The 18,930-nt window shown below is 37.7% G+C and overlaps 1 protein-coding gene across 2 annotated transcripts in view; it reads left to right on the top strand.

The window, feature by feature from the left end:
• Window positions 1–18,930, top strand: part of SEPTIN7 (septin 7) — a 59,150-nt gene that overhangs the window by 14,767 nt on the left and 25,453 nt on the right. For both annotated transcript variants that reach the window (XM_088051723.1, XM_014248592.2), the window contains exon 2: window positions 17,200–17,306. In XM_088051723.1, the coding sequence (XP_087907849.1) occupies window positions 17,200–17,306 (107 nt within the window). The remainder of the gene's footprint in view (window positions 1–17,199; window positions 17,307–18,930) is intronic.

Here is an 18,930-nt window from a genome sequence, read left to right as displayed (position 1 = left end):
CAGGAGACAGAGGAAACTTCTTTTATTGTTCTTAGTGTTGAGATGTAAATTTTGATTTGCAAAAACAATTAGTAGTTGAATTTCCATGGATAAAAAGGTGGAAAAATGTGACTGGGACAGATAGACCTGCTGTGTGCTGCCCTCTTGGTGTGAATCCCATGATTCAAATTTAGCACTGAGTGCTACTGAAGAATTGGAAACCATGTGACTGGCTGGTGAGGAGGTGGGAAGGAACAGCAGAGAGCTGTGGCTCATGGAGAACCTTCGTCCTTGGTTGGGTCTGCTAACAGGTATATTTCTCTTCAGCCTCTTGCAGTATGCCAAAAGAGGTTGTCAGATGGTACCCCACACTCCACAAGGATTTCTTTTATTTTGGATCTGCTGAATACCACAGCATTTTTTCAGCAAACTTGGAGATCACTTTGGAGTGGAGAAATTATGTGAAGTAGAGGTGGTATGTTCCATGTTCCCCTAAAAGATTAGGGTAAATGGGTTGCCACTTAACAAGTTGTTACAAAGCAGATTTGTTAGTGGAGACTTGCTGCGTGTCTTGAGTGAGGTGTGCCTGGGATGCTGTGCATAGACACCGGTTAGAATGAATGCAATTCCCTATATTCTATTTAAGCTTTTTGAAAATGCTCTGAATATTGTATCATGGGGACTTTTTGAAAGCATGAATTCTCTACCTCATTCATCAGGAGCTTTTTTTGCGGCTTTTGTTATGTGTGAGCTCATTGGATGTTTGCTGTTGAAGTAAGTGTATTTTGTCTTAAATGTGTTTTGGTCCTGCCCTTTCTGTTGTCAAATACCACTAAATCCACGCAGTACTCCTTGGGGTAGCTCTCAGTCTGACTCGTGTGACTCAAAGAAGGGCATTGTAGAAGGTTAAGTATGGAATTAGTCCTTGCACACAGGTGTAGTGATCCATTGGCTCGTGGTCCCTCTATGGATGTGTTGACTGCTGCTGTTCTGAAGGGTTTTCTCCCTTTTTGCCTTGTAACTGATTGAGAAGTTGGTTCAGTTTCCTGCTTTCAAAGGGTGCTTGAATCTAATGTCTGTCTAAAACTACAGATGCTGAAAAGAATGCAAAAATATCTGGAAGCTATTCTGAAGTACTTTGCCCTCATTAGCTCTTTTGAAACATGTAACCCCAATCCCATTTAGTTATAGAGACCTTGAGAATAGGATCTGAATTTTGAATTTTTTTAATAAACAAAACCTGCACACAGAAATTATGGTTCTATGTTTTTGCTGTTTTCTGAAAGTCTTACAAAGTAGCAAAGAAAATTTTGAATATTTTATTGGTAACCTTTTTAATAGAAAGTATAAGTTTTGCTAAAATGCAGTAAAACATTCCTTTTTTATTTGCTTATGTAAGTTGTTGTGTAATGCTGTTTTTGAAAGGTTTTTGGGTGTTTTTTAGGGTTTTTTTCTGCATGTCTCTATTTGCTCTTGGTCATATTTGAGTTCATGCATAATGACTATGACTTGTACTAGGTTGATAATTTAATTCCTCAAGCTTGTCGAAACTACTCTAGTTTGCCTTTCAGAACAGGCTTCTTAATATCTCAGTTCTAATCCTGCTAATTAGTCAGCATTGACCATAAATAAAAACTAAGCACTACTGTGTATGCTCTGAACAGGATGAATTAAAAAAGCTTTCTGCCCTGTCACAGGCATGTTTTTCTTGGCACTTCTTGTTTGAGGATATATGAAATGTAGTTGTCTAACATTGATCCTTCTCAGTTAAATGCACTGAAGTTGTAAAACAGTGTTTTTCCTATGCTTTAGGTCCAACAGTGATTATGGAAAGAAGCAAGTGAAAAAGATAAAGGTGACTTAAAAGCTGCAATGTTGTGGAATTTATTTTATTTTTTCAGTAGTACTGATATATTTACTTTTATATAAAACTTGTATGCAAAAGGATGCTCAAACACATTGTTTTTTATGAAGTCTTATGAGATCTGTTATATAGTGACGCACTTCATGTAGGAGTATGTTTGCTATATACTGTGTCATCCTTCATTTTCGGAATTTTAAGATACAGAGATACTAAATACAGTTTCTTTTAACACATTCATGAATACTTGCCAAAATACTACCCAAAATAACCTAACCATATTCTGCAGCATGTTGCTGCCTAGGTCTATGGAATTCAGTGGGCCATGAAATCTCTGAGGGTAAGAAGTGCAGTTGCAAAAATTGCGTAATTTTATGTAGACTCTCTCAGGTTTATTTTCTTGAATGAGATTCAGTAATAGAATCAAAGAGAACTCATGCCTCCCTAATACCAGAGTCAATGGGTTGCTCCCAGTAATTATATTCCAAAGCACTAATATTAGAGTTCTTAACTTAGGCTCTGGAAGGGAGAGCATCTCTGCTATTTTGTGTGAATGCTGCTGTTTTGGTTGCACTGTGTGTTTTGGTAGGGTCAGTGAAGTGTCTCTTGACTCACTGGTAGCTGCTTTAGGCTGTCTCTGACTAAAAAGTGCTGTTCTGCTGTAGATGAAACAATGCTTCTGCACCTGAAGGGAAAAGGAGTAAACAGCAACAGCGAGACTCCATCTAAGGAAGCTGTAGTCAAAAGCGTTAATACAGATATATATGAAATAGAATATAAGGAAAAAACTGTTTTGGGTGTGTTCCTGCTTGGTTGAATAAGGCTTACTTCCTCACTCCCAGTTCTGGGTGTGGGAAGACAGCTCCTAAAGTTTTGAGGAAAAGGGGAGAAGGGAGGCTTGTTTCCTTTCAGGATTGAATATAAATTATACCCCTATAATTAGATACTTTGCAAAAAAAACTTGGAGATAACAAAAGCCAGCAACAGTGGTCATATAAAACAGCTCCTTGAGACTGGGGAAGTATTCTGCATTTAGGTTTTAAAATTACTGCTTTGATAGCCTAATTCAGGATTATATATTTGTATGAAATATTGGAGCTGTTTTCTCCCCATACATTTTGTTTGGTACCAGAATAATTGTTATTCTTTGTGGATGGAAGTCAGCTCAGATCCCTTCTATTCTACCACCTCTTGATGACTCTCAGAGTACTTAAAAAGGTGCTGAAGATTAGAAGATTTGAAGGTTTTTGTACAATTGTGTGACTCTCTCCCTGGGAGATAATATAAATAAGCGTTTTCTGTTCTACATTTAGTGTTAGTTGGACAACTAGTTAGCACAAGTGTTACTGGCTTGCAAGTCTCACTTGTGTGATAGATGGTTGCATGTGCAATTCAGTTTTAGCTATGATTTAAATTTATTTTTAAAGTAGATCTCCCAGTTGTTCCCACTTTCTGGGTTTTCATTCATATCATGGGGCAGTCTGACAGAATGTGAATTCTGTCTTTCAGAAAAAATACTATATCAGAAGGTCCTGTCAAGGATTAGAGGTAATAGGCCCCATTTGCTGATTAGCATTCAGTCCATCTGCCTTGAGGCTTACATCCGGGAAGAGTCAAGACAGCTAAAAGAGGAACTTGTGCTAGCTGTATGGTAAGAAGGGATGGCCACAGATGTCTAGAGAACCAAACTTGGTTTTGCCAGTTGTGGAACAATGTGTGCAATATAATTTATAAACCTTTTTACAAGTCTTTGCTTATAATTAAGCCAATAATAACTGCTTACAAATGAGGGCAATTTTTCTGAGGATAGCTGTTTCCAGTAAAAAAGCCTAAGTGTGGCCTTAGGTGTAGTAGTAAAGTCTTAGTTCCTGTAGTACAACTTTTCATGCAAATTTTGCAGTGTTTGGCTTTTCTTGTATGTAGGAAGTAGTTCATATTTTCTGTTAGGTGAGGCTGATTTCTTTGAAAGGACGAAAGGAAGCAGGGTGTCTAGTACAAACTGTAGACGTCCGGGGGATTTTTATGTGTAAAAACTCTGAGAAACTGTAAAAGTACATGACATGTTTAACATGCAGGGTATAAGCTATAACTTGAACATTTCGAGTTAGATTGAATTAGCCAAAGCAGTTCTGGCTGCATGTTATTGCTAGATTACTTTGTCAAGTGTTGCAAACTCCTCAGTGGTAAAAGCTTCCAGCTTGTTCATCTTAATTCAATAAATGTCAAGGTGCTTAGCATAAACAGGTAACACTTCAAGGTTTGCTATGGGTTTGCTGCATTTGCTTTTCCTAATGAGGAAATTAACACATAGTTGTTTCCTCTCCAATGGATGGTGGAATTTTAATGATTCCCCCGTTGTTCCCATTTGTGACTTTCAAGATAGTTGAGTAAGCATGGAGATAGATGCAGGAACCAACAGGTGTGGTGTGTCTGTAGTAGACTTGAGGAGCTTACAAATATTTAAGTAAATGCCTGTAGTCATAATGATCTTTAAAATGAGGAAATTTATTCTGACAGCAAATACAAGCTAGTGAAAAGCTCTTAAAAATGTAGTTGGTATTAAAAAGGTGAGCAGGTTTTTTTGTGCTACTGTAGAAATGCTGTGAAATGAATGTAGCTTGGAGCAGATCTGACCTGATTTGAAACAACAAATTTAATTCTAGAAGGGTATCTTGTATCAGAGTCACTATAGCAGAAAATGGCTTCTCTAATTCTTCCTGTGCTGCAGACATCACTGATGTTTATCACATTAGAGATCTTAATGTAACTCTTTGTGGGCTATTTATACTTAAAGAAGAAATATAGAAAAGATATACTTTGGGACTGAAAGATGCCATTCAGGTTGCTTTGTGGTTTCCCCCAGTCATGGAAATTACCTCTTTTAATCATTGAAATGAAGCTTTTCAAGTTAAAAAACACTGTGGACCCCTCCCACAAAAAAAAAACCAAAACAAAAAACCAAACCCAAAATACCAACCTGGGAATATGTATTTTGTTGGAGTACCTTTGGTACACTTGCTTCAAGAACTTCAGGAGTGGTAGTTGAAGTACCTTATTTTTCAAGAAACATTTCTGTTTAAATCTTCATTGTTTATCTTTCAAATGGCTTCTTTCAGAATCAGACGTGAGTAGGTTTTAGGAAAAATTTTGATGCAGAAATATGCCAACTTTGCATCCAGTCCTTCAGGATTGTTTCAAGCAGCTGAAAAGGTGAATAGGCACAGATGGGGAGGACAAGAATACACATTTCATATTCTTTTTGTTGGGGGCTAGGGACCCCCTGGATGCTCCATTTCTAGTAATTGAGCAGTCAAGTAACAGAGAAGGGTGATTTTTACTTACTGAATTTACTGGTATGGTTGAAAGAAACAGTTACAGCATCCTGATAGATATTACAGCCCTGCATCTCCAATTGAGGGGCTGAAGCTTGTTGTGTAATGTAACTCTAGTGTACTAATAGCAACTTGGGTCCAATTACTTATCATTTCTGGTCCCTTCAGTACCTGAATTACTTCTGGAGCAATTTCGGCTTACAATTCAAATGAAGCATTATTACAGGTGAATGGGGAGGAAAACATAAATCCTAATGGAAATTTGGAATAAAAAATGATGTTTTGCAGGGGGGGTAGTGCCAACCTTGGTCTTTATTTTACAGAACAGAAGAATTAAGATCAAACTGTAAAACATAGTTAACCTGAAACACATTTTAGAAAGAGGAAGTTTGTTGTGGTTGTTTATGATGAGTTTATTTATGGAAAGAATGCTACTGGGAGCAGAGGGCTTATTGATGTCCACTGTAACACAGCTCAGGGCAACATACTTTTGCTGAAGTGTGAATCTTGCCTGAAACCATTTTCCACAGCTTTCCAACTGGTTTTTCTGCAGGACTGTTTCACTGCAGCATATAACTGGATGCTGTGGTGACTGGTGCTGATCTCCTGATACTATACTCAGTTTGGGACTCTGTCCTTGTTTTTTTCTCTGAGCACTGTGCATGCCTTAGGTGCTTCACTGTTGAGAGGTCTTGTTCAGAAGCAGCATAGATTTGGACTGCCTATGGGTAACTGCTGTTTTCAGATATAGTTAGCAGTTTATTTTTCAGTTTTATTCAAACTGTCTTGTACTTTTTGAGCACCTACCAACTTCTTTTTCTCACAGTTCTCCTCATTCCAGCCCCAGGTTTTCTGTTGAATCTGGTGTTTGCCTGCATGCTGGTTTACCTTTGGATGGGTATTGATGTTTGAGACACCTTACATTGCAGTATAATGACTAAAACTTCTGGCTTTTAATTCCCAGTCCTTTAGTCTGCTTAGTTACATCTTCATTTTTGTGATGCTGACTTGGCTGTTGTTTTGCCTGTACTTTTAAGAAGAGTTCCCAATAACACTATAGGTATTCCAGTACAAAAAAAGCACCCTGTTTTTTTTTAACATAGTAAGTCTGAACAATAACTGATGTAACTGAAATGGTAAAAGTCCCCCTATTCCCCCCTCTTTTTGTAAGGCTGTTACACTACTAGTCATAGCTTGGAAATGGCTAGGAAAAACCCAGACTTGGATCTTTCTTTTCAAAAATAGTAGAATCAGTGGAAATTCTTTGTCAGTGCCTTAGATACAGCTCTGTTTTGGAGTTCTAGATGTCATCTGGCTGCTTCTTTTTTTTTTTCTTTTTTTCTTTTTTTTTTTTTTTTCTTTTTCATTTCCATACCAGTGGATTTCTTTGACGTGGCTGTTTTACCCACCAACCAGTGTGATGGTAGCAAACTGTCTTTTTCTAGGCTTTCTTCAATTACTTTAATGTTGGTAGATCTGTAACATAACCGGCATAATGTTACCACTTTGAAAAATAACCAGAGCTGCTGTCTCCAAGACCTGGGTCCTTTGAGAGGTTTCCCTTCAGAACATGGCAAGGATGACGAGCATCACCGCTATTAATGGATAAAACACAGTGCAGAAAGAAAACTACTTTTTTATTGTGGCAATGGGCTCACTATTAGACTTGTTTATTTTGAGGTCCATGTTCTTCTCATTTTCTACTAGCTTTTCAATAATGGCACATCTTTAAAAATTATAAAATCTGAATGCATATTTTCATTTAAGTATCACATACTTGTCAGCTGCTTTTCCTAGACCAGGTTATGGTGGCTTTTAGGAAAATGAGACTTAAGTACTTTCCATTGCCAAAAAAAACCAAAACACAAACAACACCCCAACATACACAAAACACAAACAAACAAACAAACAAACAAACACAAAAAACCCACCCCAGGACATAAAAGGGTTGCTTTTTAAATGAAAAACAGAACAAAGTGAGGGGGGAAGAAATTAGACTGTGCATTCCATATGTGGTCAGCCTATTTTTGACCAGTTTTACTGTAGAGCTTTTTGTTTCCTGAGTCCCTGATGTCTTTTACAGATGCTGGAATTCTCTTTTCATGCTGTTTATCAATGTTGTGGACAACCCTTTAAAGATGCTTGGATGAGAAGATTTTGATTGATGTAGAGGGTATCAGTGGCATGAGTAAGAGAATGGAAATGATTCTTCATAATTTTTAAGTACTTGAAAAGTCATATTATCCTCAGTGGCATTTATAAACTGTCCTTCTGGTTTAATTAGAAAAACTGTGATCCAGCAATAGCAGCTGTTCCTCTAGGCTGAAGTTCAGATTTTAACCTGGTCTAAGTCTGTGCTGCTGCTGAAAGAACTAATAGCACTTGGCCCAAAGTGGATTAGTGTGCAAATCCAGCTGGAGTGTTTTCTGGGTGATGCAAGGAAGGTTAGTCTTCAGTCTGCTTGCAGCATAGCAAAGGAAAATCTTGTGTCAGCACAAAGGAGGAATGGCTTGGAGGCTGGGATTTAATTTGTTTTTGGTGGCAGTATTGGCTGATATGACAGTCATGAGGCATTTGTTTCAGAAATTGAAGTCTGAATTTGAAGAAATTGAAGGCTCAAACTGAGCCTTGGTTGCATTGAACTAATGTTTTGACTAAAAATCTTGAGTAGTATGTAATGTGGTTATAAGAAGGGATCTGTGTTTATGTCTGAGATATTTTTCCTTGAAGAATTTTGATTTCTCTAATTAGAAGAACAGCTTATCCTATGGATAATTTCCTACTTAAAATACTGAATGAGGCTATGCATACATGAGTCTTGTGGGATGGTATTGAAAAATATTCCTAGATAAATGTTTAAAAGCTGTCTTTGGTGAATTCTGTATGCATCTGAAATTTTTAAGAGCTCAGGGGAAGAGCACAATCTGTAGCATGCTCAGTTTAAGTAATGCATCAGATCAGCTGATATTAGTGGATGTACATAACTGTACTTTGTACATAACTTTGTACTTTTTGAGTTGACATTTCTTTTAAGCACTGGTTGTTGCAGCTGCTGCTTGGTGTGATGTAGGATGACGGCAAATATTTGTTCTTGGTTTTAAAAGTGCAGCTTAAATGTTTGTGAATGACACATCCTTTAGCATAGTGCAGTCTTGGCTTTAAATTAGTTGTGTGTTTCCAAATCAGGATGCGTGTTTCCAAATGAAACATTTGTGGAGTATGGAAGTCTTAGTAGTATGCATTTTCAGATGGCTCCCCAAATGGGGAGCTTTCACATATAAACTGTAAATAAAAACTGTAAAAGCTACATATTAATCAGGTCTATCCCACTTAAACTTACATGCCTCTCAGAAATTTAACTTAATTTTCCTTTTTTTTTTTAAGTCTCATTACTAAAATTTCTTATTTCAGGAGAAATGTCTATCTGATACATCATTTTGGATGACAGACTTGAACAGGAATATGATAATTGCTCAAATGAATTTTTAAAGATGGCACATGAGGTGTGGGAATATTTTTGCAATTGAAGAGCAACATTAGATTTTAGTTCAGATTTTGAAGTTTGAATAAAACAAAAATGCATAGTACTGCAAGGTGGTGTCTTTGTATTCTAATTTAAGGAATATAGAAATTACTAGACTGTTTCATGTCCTTCTGGCCCTATAGAGGCAAATAACTTTTTGAAATCTACAGTGAAACTCAGCCTTAGCTTATTATAAATATTGAAATAAAAGATGAGATGAAACTGTGACCTTTTATATTAGAAAGGTTAATTTAGAGGGATATCATTACACTGTAGTGAAGAAATTGCAAGATGTCTTTATTTTTTAGGTCTTGGAGACATGTACTGACAGTAAATGTGTGGATATATATGAAGTTCCTAACTTGAAGGAAATTGACTACTGACAAGTATTTGTTCACTACTTTTCTGCTAAGTCAGTGCCAGGCAGAGCAGAAAACAATAGCTGCAGCTCAGCAGGCATTGAGACAGAAAAGAGCATGTCAGTTTTTCACTTACTTACATGTTAGAGTTTTTTGTTTTGCATTGTATTTGACTGAATGATTTATGTATTTATGTAAAAAAATATTTCAGGAATTACGTCTTGTATCTCTTTTGACTCAACTCACTGTGTATCATTCTCACCTTCTGTAAAGGACAAGCCTGTGACTTACCAGATTCAGTGTCCTTGGCTCTGGGCTGTGTCCTCTGTAGCTGGCAGGAATTCCAGGAGTCCTGGTCCACCTCCCATGTCTGTCCTTCAGACTTCTCCACTCCAATACATAACAAACACTCTAGACAGATCTTAGGATGTGACCTTATCAGACCTGACCATTTTTCTTTCCACTTTGTAAACTGATGCTTCTGTTGGCTGCAAAAGCAGCTCAGTTTTCTTCTAAGCCATTATTAGAAAACTGAACAGTGGTGGCAGCAGTTTGGAAACAGTGGCTTAGCACATAAGCGAAACAGTTGTTGTTACCATATTAAAAAGGGTGTAGTCTTGACAACACAAGCTTATTCCAACCTTTCTCGTCCTTTTATAGAGCTAAAATACCCATTTTTACAATAGGGGCAGAGGCTGTCATGGAAACAAAAGCACGTTTTGCCAAGGGTTGCTTAAAAGTGGCAGCAGTGTATTCAGGAGAGCGCATCAGTGTGATCCTCTTGCTCCTTGGTTGGCTAACACCAGACCAAAGAACCAGAATTATCCTAACTTGCAAACAACGTTGCCCTAATTTCTCATTTCTTATTGCCACAAAAATCATATCACTGGGGTGAATTTTCAGGATTTGTCTAGCTGTATCTTCCTCTTGTCACTTATGCCAGTTAAGGGATTTGTCATAACATAGTTTCCTGCTATAAAAAGTTCTTCCAAGGATATTACGGAGAGAAGGCATAAAGATGGAAGGTATAAGGTACTGAAAGAAATTTTTACTACCACAATAAATGTTCTAAACTAAGTCCTCTGACAAAGTTTTTGTGGATTTGCTTAATAGCAGTGTCCCATCTGGGATATTTTGAGAGCACTCAATATACTTCCAGTAGTTCTTATTCTGTTCTAGTGTAAATTTTCATAGGAAGAGCTGATGAAGTGTTGAGTAAGTCAGTCTAAGTGCTGTTTGTTTGTACTCTTCTGTAGAGACTCATTAGATTCCACGTAAATAAAAATAATTTTGTGTTTTGTGCTTCTGAAATTTTCTGTGATACTCATGCCTTAGATGTATCAGTTGGGTGGCATTTTGAGGAGGATAATGCTAAAGTGCTTCGCCTTTATCTCCTTTGGCTCAAGTTGATGTGTAGAGCTTCTTGTTCTTGAGTTGCATGTATGCCACACTATCTGACATACTGACTTGAATCTGTACTGAGTGTTTTAATCTTAAAGATTAAATAAACCCCATTTCTCCTTCTTATTTTTTCATTAGCATTTTGGTAGCTGTGTCAGTTTTGTTTCTGTCCAAGTAATGGAAGAGCCCACTGTGACTAATCTGCAATCTCTGTTAATTAATATACCTTTCATTCTTCAGTCAGCAAATGTTAGCAGTTGTGTACTAGAAATGATGTACGATTGGTTGTCAGCTGTAATGTAGAGATGACAAATTTCATGTTCCTATAATCTTTCCCTGTTTTTTTTTTGTTTTGTTTTTAATAATTCATATAATCAGGGAATTCAATTCTATTTATCCCTGTATTTGCTTCCAGAGAATAAGTCCAGTTCTGCAGCTTTCTCTAGGTGTGTAACTGTTTCAGACCAAGCAGTGGTGGTCTCAGATGTTTGCTTCCTTGCATTAAAGAGAGTATCTTGCTTTATCATTTTTCACAACAGTTTCTGTTCATCTTGCTTTGATTTCTGTAGCAATAAGGTTTTTTTTTTATTCTCTTGTGAAAGCTCTTTATTTTGGCTTTGTCAAAGCCTGTGAAGATTGAAGGTATATCCTGGTTATGAGGTTTCACCATAGAAAATTTTCCTGGAACTCTGCAGCTTCTGTCATTTCCAGTTGAATTGTTTAACCCAGTTAATTCACAGAGAGCTTGTTCATTCAGATTTTCCATGTAGGTCAGTTTTGGCAACTTGTTGTTGCTTGTAATGTCTCTAAAACTGCATTGCAGTATGACCACAGCTTAATCAAACATAGGAGTTTTCTTTCACCTAACACAGAAAACAAAGCAAGGTAAGCTTCGGCAAGCCTGGACTGCAGCTGCTAATGGTGGGCTTATAATTCTGAAACTCAGATTGTTGTATTTCAGCTATTCTTGGTACTAGATATGAATGGACCAATGCCATATAGAGTTTTTGTCATCTGCAGTATTGTTGAACTAAAAGTGAAGAGAAACTTGTGGTTTTGGTTCTTCAGTGTTACTGGGCTGCAAGTTTTTGTCCAAAATGCTGGAAGATTGCTTCTCGTGCCTCATGTTAAATTAGATAACATGTCCTATTTTAAATGGCAACTTCGCAGACACACTGTTTATCAGGAGCAAGGCAATATGCAATTAGAGGAAATACAACTTTATTCAGGAAGTGCCAAAAATTCTTGGACTTGTGAATTGTTGGTGATTCTTTTGTGACAGAGAAGAGGTCTAGTTTTAAATGCAGATTTTAACACTTACCCTAGTTTCCAAAAAGAGAGGAGAGTATTTGACTTAGATCATTTGTCTGGTCTCATCTCCCCCTAATTTTCCCATCCTAAAGCCCTATGTGCCCTAGTTTGCTGGAATGCTTCTAGCTTCACATGCCGCATTATGAATTCTAGTACAAAAGCTGGACTGGGATTAGGGGACCATTTCTCTAGGCAGTAGCCAAAATTTCACCTGTGAAGTTAAGCTATTGTTTCATGGTAGTTCTAGTCTGTCAGTTGCAGAAAGCTAGACCTGTTTCTGCTTTGAGAGGAAACAATATTACTTGGAAAATGCTTTGTAGAATCTGTTGCAATATTCTTCTGAGGTATTTCCCATCCCTGCTAATGGATTTTCTGAATTATTTAGATGTCATCAGTGACAAGAACGATATGCCAAGTCTGCCTTCAGTTACTGCACTTTAAATTCTGCTCAAAGAAAATTGATTAAATTGTCTTACTGTATCCTGAATGCTGCAATTATGTTGCTGTTGATGCAGTTGCTGACAGGCAGAAATTAATTTATTGCTGCTAGACTTCCCTGTTCCTCTGTTTTGCTAGGAGCATCTTTGTGGCTCTAACATATGTTGCTTATATAATTTGTGCTTCACATTCAAGTTGTGAAATGGTGGAGCTTTGGTTTTCTTCTACTTATAAATATCTATAAAAGACAAAGTTGATCATTTGCAAAATTTCACATGACACTATCCTACATGGAAAAGCAGCTAAGTGGCAACAGCATGGTCCTGCTCCCATCCTCCTCCTGATGGGTTTCATTTGAATGTTCTTACATGTTTATTGGAATGTTGGTTTGTATTTTGTAGACCACTGAAGACAGGAACTAGCCTTTATGAAAGCTTCTAAAATCAGACTTGAAATTAAAAGCATCTTGTAGTCTCCGTTTTTGTGGTTGTCTGTAATGACATGGCAGAGCATCATTCCCCTTTGGCAAGAGGATGGTTCCATCATACCACTCCCTGTAGTTCAGGCTCTCTGATTATTCATGTATCTTCCCTTCTGTATCAAAGTAAAAACCTGCATGCTACAGTGCCATCAAAGCTATTGCACATTTGCATAAAGCTGCAGGTGCTGTCGTGCACATAAACTGTGACTTGTACAAGGATGAAAGAAGATGAAATGCATTATTTTTTATACCTTCTGACAAGCTTTTTGCCCTTCCTTGAGTCACCAACATCAAACTAATGGGATTATATTTTAAGCAAAAACTGTCACAATAATTAGAATTTATAAAATGGGAAAATTCATGAAAAAACTTGCTTACCAGCTAAAAATAAAATATGCTTTGATGTAAACATTCTGTACAAGTAGGTTGTGGAGAAGTACAGCATTTTTCTGTTGAATTTGATCCCCTTGTAATAACTTTTTGTGGCTATCAAATGTGCTTCATCACAGGAGGAACATATTGTTGGATATCTTCATTCTGAAAAAGCAGTGAAGCAACTGGATCTTATGCTTACCTGTATCAAGGAACTCTAAATACAGATGTCTGCTTAAAATGCAGTGGAACTTTCCAAAAACTGTGCAATTTGTAGAAACCTGGTTACCACAGGACTTACTGGTGGCTTGTTTCTAATGAGCAGCAATGCCACTGGGATGAGTTACCTTCTCTCAGCCATCAGAATTAGCAGTTAAAGCATCTTTTGAATCTGCAGTTCTTGGACTGTGTCTGGTTTATAGAAACAGTGACGGAGAGACTGGGCCATCTTCTTGGTGATGATACATGAAGCAAATCACTTTGAGCAATTTAACTGAAGTCTTGGTTTCCAGTGCTGCAAAGCATTTTTCTTGCCAGTGTGTGGTTCCTTGGCAGTCTTGTAGTCCCACCTGAAGCTTGGGAAAGCAACTTGAAATGCCTTAGTAGCACTTGTGGCCATATTCCCAGTGGTGCAGTTGACTGTCACAGGGCATAAGTGTGAAATACGGTTTCACTGATAGGTAGCCAAGTAATTGTCTGTGAAGAGTAGGAAACTTCTGGTTATTTCTGCAAGGGTAACTTAAAATGAAGAGGTGGAAAGTCATGCAGAGAGCATGCTGAGAATGTTCAAGATTGGTTACTCACCTTGATCACTTGATATGTTTAATAAGCTCTCACATGAGGTAATACGTCTAAGAATGCAAGTCATGTTAGTAAAAGGGCTTATTTCTACCAACAAGAGTGGTCAGCTCTATGTGTTTGAATGTGACTATAAAAAAAGCTTGATGAAACAATTTTGATAACAAAGCTTGATAAACATTTGGAAACACTATGTTACTGCTAAACATGAGACTCGAAATAATGAGGAAAAAGAACAATATTCAGAATGTTGGGATGTATCTTTTTTTCTGATACTCAGAATTGGGATGTATCTTTTTGATTCTGTAAAGGCAAATTAAATTTCACTTGTTTTCCCTTCTCCCTTGTGGTTTTGTTAGTCATATTCATAGCCTGTTGCACCTGTGGAAGCTGATTTCCCAGGCTTTCCAGTAGGCAATCCTTTTAGGTAATTTTGGGAAGGACAGAGGGTTTTGTTTGGCTGTGGAGTTAAGGGTGTTCTGTGTTTGTCTGTGAGATTTGGACGGTTGTTTTGGTTGGGGGTTAAAATTTTTTTTTTCTTTCTTTGCTTCTTACCATATTTCTAATAAAGCTCAGAATATCTTAGTGTGTCCATAAAAGCTGCTTTAATGTTCAGTTACAGTTGATCTCTCTAATTCTCCTTTCACTGTAGTCACCAGAGAAACTCTTGTTTTCTTATAGTGGCAGCAGCATGACTTACTTTAGTACAGTATCAAATGCTTAAATTAGAGTTTTTACCTACAGTTTCAGTGCAGTAGTTTTCTTTGATATGATGAGCCTCTTACTGCTGTTGCAGATGTTGACCCTTATATGGTCTAAGGCACAACTGCATCCAGGATTGGCACATTGATGCAGACTCTTACATGTAATACCTCAATTACTGGTAGCAGCTAAGCAGTTTAAACTGTTATAATCTGCACTGGCTGATTAAAGTTAGCATAGATATCTAAGATGCTGGGCACCTTTGGGAACAAGATTGAGCATAAATATTCTAAGCATACTTTCTTTTCACTAATTTGAGCTCAAAATTGTCTTCACTTCTTCTTGCAGCTGTGAGGGAGGTGAAGGGTGAGGAGGGGAGCAAACCTCAGATCTCTCAGGATGAAATGCTTCAGCAGTTCAGGGTCTACTTGTTATGGAGTGCCACAGCTGCCCAAGCCATCTAGGGCAAACGGCTGGTTTTCCATCACATTCTTTTGAAGCTGAAAAACTTATTTCCATATATTGAATTTCATTGACAACTTGACAGGCACTCATTTTCGGGAGAAGTGATTGTTCTCAGTGTCTTTCACCTGAAATTCTTTAGCATATTAAGACCAGCAGTAACCCTAATAGAAAGGAGAAGGGGCAGCCCTTTCTATATACTGAAGTAGAATCTGATGCTGAAGTCTTTCTTCAGTACTGTAGTAGGGTGCCTTTTGCTAGATTATGATCAAGTTAAAAAGCAAAGGTCACTGAAAGGGTATGGATTGTACATTTCAAAAGCATAGTCCCCCTCTTGAGGACTGCAGTAGGGTGGATAAAAACCTTCAGTTTAATTGGAATGGTATCTCTTGAGTAGGGTTGTGAGAGGGAGGTTAAGCTTTAGCCGGGATGTATCAATGAGATTGGAAAGTTGTGCATTTCCAAAGCTTCTTTCTGTTGTAGAATTGGTGGGGAGGCCTGTCATATGCAGCTGACCCTTCCCTTCAAATCTTGCAAATGAAGAGTAGAAAAGCTGCGTCCTTTATAACCAGACTCAGAGGCACTGTGTTTACTGCATAGTTCTTAAGTGTCTCATGCATCTGACCACAGGAAAAGGCAAAGTCTGCAGGGCAGTGATGAAACCTCATCAGCAAGCATGTCCCTGCTGGCTTGAATAAACGTGCTCTGGTGGGGTTAGTGTTCATTGCTATCCTGACACCGTACCTTGAGTAGCTCCCTTTTCCTTGGCTGCCGCAGCCCATCAGCCTGGCTGTGGACAGCCGCCGCTCGCAGCACACTTAGCTCATGTGTCCAAGAGGGTGCGGTTTGAACAAGCACTGCTGAGAGCGCAGACAGCCGGCAGGAGCTCTGCTTGCAGTGTTTCAACAGCTGCTAATCCGTTTACCGTGTAGCTAATGAGATTGCTCTGCTCCGTGCTGCAGACACCCTGAACTACACCACTGTAATCGAGATGGCTGCTGTGTATGAGCCAGCTCGTGCAGGAAACCCAGATATCTGTACAGGGGAGACAGTTCCTGACTGCTTTCTGTTATATAGCTCCCTTGCATTAAACCCAGGGCATTTATCTCAAGACATGGTTGGAAGTTTTCTCAGTTCAGTCTCTAAATCAACACAATATTTGTTGGGGCTGGAGTGATTAGTGCTTTAGTTAAGTTTTACCTTTCAGTTATGGGCCCAGTTCAGCTCATTTTCCTCCCTCAGTGAAAGTACTTAGCTTGCCCTCATATTTGTTAGCTTGAGAGCAGATTTCTCTGTGTCTGTTTCTGTTTAGGTCAATGTACTGACAGACTGCACATGAAGCTTAAACAGAAAGAAAGCAGCATTTTTTTCATACCTTTTTCCTTATTTCTCTTGCCAGTGTGAATTGTTGTGTTGAAGTAATTTCTTAAAAAAAAAAAACCAAAACAAGTAAAATACTTTTCTTTTAAAATATTATAATAAGTAGTTGATCTGAAATTCTTGTCTCTGTAGAGCTGTAAATGGGAGATAATCTTTGCTGTGGGGTGTTGAGCTGTATTTGCTTGGATTGTCACAGCAGTAGTGTCTCCAGATTATTTAGCAAGACTTACTTATTGTTGCTCATGAACAAATTACCAAAAAACCCCAAATAAAGTCCATACCCTTTCTGCGCCCCAACGACAACAAAATTCCCAGGCAAACCATGTAGTTTGAAATTTCATTTTATCTCTTGTGGCTTCAATAGTTAGAGCAAACTAATCTCAGTCTTATTCCCCATCCCCCCCACTTCTTTTTTCCCTCCCTGATAATAAAGACTCTCAAATAAATAATACTTGAAATAAAGGAGACAACTTAATCTGCTTTGGCATTATGAGTTATACCAGGAAGATAGCTTGTATATACAATTTAGTATCATCTTTGAGTGTTGTAATGGGAGCAATGGACAAAAGTGCTGAATGCACTCAATACTTAATGTGATTGGAAAAATTAATATCTATAGAGCTCAACAGTGACAGCTGGATTTGAAAGGTTTTTCTTTAAATTGGAAAAGAAGACAGAGTCTTAGAGTGCAGTGCATGATTTCAGGTACTATGTTTAAAAAGCGTTTAAAATGTAGATCAAAGTGTTTGTATTTGATGTGATACTCCTGGTTTTACTGAAACTGTTCTGTTTTCTTCTAGGTGAATCTGGACTGGGAAAATCAACATTAATCAACTCATTATTCTTAACAGAATTGTATTCCCCAGAATATCCAGGTCCTTCACACAGAATTAAAAAGACCGTACAGGTATGTCTGAGGGGAAAAAGGTACAGCCTGAATATTGCAACTCGCAATTTAGTAATGTAAGATGATGTATACAGTTGTCACATAAGCACATGAGTTTCAAGATACATTCAGTCATGATGTGAACCACTAAGAAATATTCAGTGTGTCTTTCAGTGTATCTGAACAACAAAATTTTCAGATTCTCAAACCTGTAGCCTGTAGAAGTGTGTGAGCCCTGAAGTGTTTTGTGTTTTGCCTGTAGATTAAAAAGCACATATACGTTCAGAACTGTTTGAAAATATAGTGTTTATTATCAATTAAAATAGTAAATCTGTAGAAATACATAGATGTGCAGCAAAACCTGTCTGTTTAAGGCAGGCTTTTAAACACCAAATATTAAAGGATTTCACGGAAGTGCGGGAACCTGGGTATAAAAGTATGTGTGAGTCTTCTGCAGACTGTATCCTTAGTGGTACCTTGTTACCTGTTACAATATCTTACTCTGAAACATCAGGGACTTAGGTGAACCTGCCTTACTTTAAGCACTAGACTTAGGCAAAGATGATGTTTCTGCAAGTGCATGATGCAACTGAAATATTTAGTCAAAGACTGGAAAACTGAAGTTGATCCATTTGTTTAGTGTAGTAACTTGCTACTGATCAATGTTTTCTCTCAAGAAAAGGAGCACGTTTTCTGTGTTGTAAAAAGATTTTTAAAAACAACATTATTAAATGATTAGATAGGATTATTGAAAATAACCTAATGCTAAGAAATGGTAATATTATGGATAGTGTAGGAAATCATTGTGTTTGGGAGGTGCTTTCTGACTCCACAGCTGAGCAGCTGAATAAGGATGCAATGAGCTCTGCTTATCTCTCTTGATGTGCACTTGCTTAAAACTTTGGTGAAGATAGCTTGTGGTAATCTAACTTTGTACAGGTGAGGACCAAGGATGCTCACCTTTGCTGCTATTGTCCAGCAGTGTTCCTCCAGCTGCAAAATTCAGCTGTGGCTGAAGTGACTGGGCAATTGCAGAGTTGTCATGAAGTGACTAAGCCCTGTGTTGAGTTAGGAGGATATGCAAGGTGCTAACCAGAAGTTGTAAAATAGAGTGCTTTTTAACTCATTGGAATGAAGTAATTAAGCTCCAATGCCATGAACCACTGTCCTTACTGCTTTGTGGGACCTGGGGGGTGTTTTTGTTTGGGCTTTTGGGCAAGACATTTTTTAATCCAATGTCAGAACACAGAATAATTACCACAGTAGAAGGAAAAAGTTAATTATTATGTCCATATTGAGAAGTTTAAATTGCATTGCTTATCAGTTAGTTCAACATTAAAGCTTGAATACTATTACAAAATGAATTCATTGCAGAATGTAATTTTTTCTTATTTAGAGGAAAACTTTTAAACATCCTAAGTTTGATTAACAATATATTAATAGCTTCTAAGCTTTGTTCCCATCTGTTAGGCAGTTTTATCAGTTTAATGTAAGACCATAGTGACTGACAAAATGGACTCAAAAGCTTGTTATCAGGGGCATCAGACCATTATTTATTTGAATAAGGGTTGAGCTTACCTGTTTCAAAGAGATGTTAAGTGGGATGGAAGAGGTGTGCAGAGTTAAACTCTCATATAGTATACTT

Source organism: Pseudopodoces humilis, chromosome 1 (assembly GCF_049639895.1).
Source record: "Pseudopodoces humilis isolate 2021_Gansu_Grassland_sample_001 chromosome 1, ASM4963989v1, whole genome shotgun sequence".
Classification (NCBI taxonomy): domain Eukaryota; kingdom Metazoa; phylum Chordata; class Aves; order Passeriformes; family Paridae; genus Pseudopodoces; species Pseudopodoces humilis.
This window is presented reverse-complemented; position numbering and strand designations above follow the sequence as displayed.